General features: G+C 44.4%; 1 protein-coding gene across 1 annotated transcript in view; it reads left to right on the top strand.

Moving 5' to 3' along the window:
• GATAD2B (GATA zinc finger domain containing 2B) overlaps nucleotides 1–3,443 on the top strand; it is a 140,639-nt gene that overhangs the window by 128,046 nt on the left and 9,150 nt on the right. Inside the window, exons 4-7 of the mRNA XM_011928162.1 lie at nucleotides 372–503; nucleotides 823–954; nucleotides 1,448–1,618; nucleotides 2,388–2,703. Coding sequence (XP_011783552.1) covers nucleotides 372–503; nucleotides 823–954; nucleotides 1,448–1,618; nucleotides 2,388–2,703 — 751 coding nt within the window. The remainder of the gene's footprint in view (nucleotides 1–371; nucleotides 504–822; nucleotides 955–1,447; nucleotides 1,619–2,387; nucleotides 2,704–3,443) is intronic.

Below are 3,443 nucleotides of genomic sequence, written 5' to 3'. Positions count from 1 at the left end.
GAGCTTGCAGTGAGCTGAGATGGCGCCACTGCACTCCAGCCTGAGTGACAGAGTGGGACTCCGTCTCAAAAACAAAAAACAAAACAAAACAAAAAAAAACAGTGTTTCTCTTTAGTCATTCTTCTTTTTGCCAGGAATCTGACTGATTAACATTTATATGTGGTCTCTCCTTTAATTCTGTAAGCATTTCTTTGAGTACCTACTGAATGCCAGGCACTGTGCCAGACCCCAGTGATACAAAGATAATCCTATTGCCACTTTTGCTTCTTGTGGAAGATGAAGGTTTCAGAGCTAAGAAGTAAAGATTGTCTCTTGCAGGAAGGAATTCTGGGTACCTGCTGCCATAGCTGACAGTCTTGTTGTTTCCTTAGGGGAAAGGCATTGAGGAACGACAGCAGCTTATCAAGCAGCTGAGGGATGAGCTACGATTGGAAGAAGCCCGACTGGTCCTGTTAAAGAAACTGAGACAGAGTCAGCTACAGAAAGAGAATGTGGTCCAGAAGGTAATGTGCCCTAGAAATAAAGGACTAAGGGAAAGTAGAGAAAAACTGGTTTGAGAGTAGGTTACCCCAGGTGGGTTCAGGTGGGTGGCTCATTTCTTCCTAGGTCCGTAGTTTTTCAGTCTGTCGTAGTAGTGTTTTTTTTTTGTTTTTTTTTAAATCTTAGGCCTTAAGAAAACCTTGACTCCCTTTTTCTGGTTTTTCCTCCTGGTTGACAAGAACTTCACACTGACAAGGAATTTTTAAAGTCTAGAAATATACCAGATTTCCACCTCTGATTATTGGCCTTTTCCACAGTCTTATTTTCTCTTCCCTCTCCCAGACTCCAGTTGTACAGAATGCAGCATCTATTGTTCAGCCATCTCCTGCCCATGTGGGACAGCAGGGCCTTTCTAAGCTTCCCTCCCGGCCTGGAGCCCAAGGGGTTGAACCTCAAAATTTGAGAACATTACAGGTATGTGACCCATAGTGGGATCTTAGTGTTGGAGGGCCCTGTCTAATCCTGTCTCTGATTTTGGGCTTTTGTGAAGATTATAGAAGAACCTGGCCATGATAGAGGTGTTATTATTACTGATTGTTCTGTTGGTCCATTATGGCATGATTTAGTCTTCAGTAGAAAGATAAGTAACTTTCATCTTTCCACTGTAGTTTTTCTTATCTAGGGAATGCTTCCAGTTTCTCTAGAGAAGGGATAGTTTTCTATCTAACCCTATAGGATTAGATAGTTTATACCAAAAAAAGCCAAGGACTTCCTAGCCACTAATCAGGGTTTACAGTGATGGTAGATTTATCTCATAGACCATTAAATGAAATTACGAAGTCTGGCTGTGTTCCTATGTTTCTACTCAGGTATGTATTATAGGCAGTGTTTTCCTTTTTGCATTTCGTGCTGTGTTATACACAGCGTACAACCTGTGATTAGTTCTTTTCCTCTTCTTCCCCTCCAGGGTCACAGTGTCATCCGTTCAGCTACCAATACCACCCTTCCACACATGTTGATGTCTCAACGTGTTATTGCACCAAACCCAGCCCAGCTACAGGGTCAGCGGGGCCCGCCTAAACCTGGCCTTGTACGCACCACAACACCCAACATGAATCCTGCCATTAATTACCAACCGGTAAGAGAGAGCTGAGCCCTAATGTGGAAACAGAGAAATCCTTTATTTGCTTTGTTTGTCAAAAGGGCCATAGGTTTTAAGTTTTTATACATAGATAAACTCTAGGACAAAAATGGTTATTTGGGTAGGAATTTAATTGAGAGCAGTCCCAAAAGTAGAAGCTCTGAGGAATTATATTAAAATAGTAGTAGAGAAGAGAGGTTATACAGCAGAGCAGCAGTAAGCTAAAAATCTGCCTAGAAGAGAGTGATCTAGGGAATAAGAAGCACAAGAATGTGTGACAGAAAGCAAAATCTTTATTTCTGTCTCTCTTTTTTTTTTTTTTGAGATGGAGTCTCACTCTGTTGCCCAGGCTGGAGTACAATGGCATGATCTTGGCTCACTGCAACCTCCACCTCCTGGGTTCAAGGAATTTCCAGCTAATTTTTTGTATTTTTTGTAGAGACGGGGTTTTACTATGTTGGCCAGGCTGGTCTCAAACTCCTAACCTCAAGTAATCTGCCCGCCTCGGCCTCCCAGAGTGTTAAGATTACAGGTGTGAGCCACCATGCCTGGCCTTTCTTTCTTTCTTAGCAATTTTAGCTCATGATCATCATCATTTTCCTTTCCTGTGTGTCAGAGTTCTTTTTCAATGAATAAGTTGACCACCTCCTATTTTGGAGAAGCGAAGTAGTCCAAACCAGGATCAGACAGTGTCCTCTGCCAAGAACGTAAGAATTGGTCTTTTCTCCTACATACCATGATTGACCCCATTCTCAATCTGTTTCAGCAGTCAAGTTCTTCTGTTCCATGTCAGCGTACAACATCCTCTGCCATCTATATGAACCTTGCCTCTCATATCCAGCCAGGGACCGTGAACAGAGTGTCCTCGCCACTTCCTAGCCCCAGCGCCATGACTGATGCTGCCAACTCACAGGCTGCAGCCAAATTGGCTCTTCGCAAACAGCTGGAAAAGACACTCCTGGAGATCCCACCCCCTAAACCTCCTGCTCCCTTACTTCACTTCTTGCCTAGTGCAGCCAATAGCGAGTTCATCTACATGGTAGGCTTGGAAGAAGTCGTACAAAGTGTCATTGACAGCCAAGGTAAGGCTATTTCTTGAGCAAGTGGTTGCCAAGCCTAATTGACATAGGCAGAGTATCAGAGGGTACTCTACAATATTAAATAACTTTTCCTTCCTGTTACCAAACCACCTCCCCTCCCTTCTTTACAGGCTGTTTGGGAGCAACATGTTAGAAGTGGAGTGTGTGTATGTGTGTGTTTTTGGTTTTTGTTTGAGATGGAGTCTCGCTCTGTTGCCCAGGCTGGAGTGCAGCGGCACAATCTCAGCTCACTGCAACCTCTGCCTCCCGAGTTCTGGCAATTCTCCTGCCTCAGCCTCCCATGTAGCTAGGACTACAGGCACATGCCACCACACCTGGTTAATTTTTGTATTTTTAATAGAGACGGGGTTTCATCATGTTGGCCAGGCTGGTCTGGAACTCCTGACATCAGGTGATCTGCCCACCTCGGCTTCCTAAAGTGCTAGAATTACAGGCATGAGCCACTGCATCCGGCCAGCCGGCTGGGGCCGGCTTGTCTGTCTGTCTGTCTATCTGTCTTCAGCTTGTTTTTTTTCCCTGCGTTAGGTCAGGTATCATTGAGGCTTGATGTTTTTATTTGTATTGTATCGATCTTGTATGTTTTTTGTAGGACAGTAAGTTCTCACTTAACGTCATCAATAGTTTCTTAGAGGCTGGGCGCGGTGGCTCAAGCCTGTAATCCCAGCACTTTGGGAGGCCGAGACGGGCAGATCATGAGGTCAGGAGATTGAGACCATCCTGGC

The sequence above is a fragment of the Colobus angolensis genome, unplaced genomic scaffold, assembly GCF_000951035.1.
Source record: "Colobus angolensis palliatus isolate OR3802 unplaced genomic scaffold, Cang.pa_1.0 Scaffold77, whole genome shotgun sequence".
Classification (NCBI taxonomy): Eukaryota; Metazoa; Chordata; class Mammalia; order Primates; family Cercopithecidae; genus Colobus; species Colobus angolensis.
The sequence above is the reverse complement of the archived record's forward strand: the minus strand, read 5'-3'. Positions and strand labels throughout refer to the sequence as shown.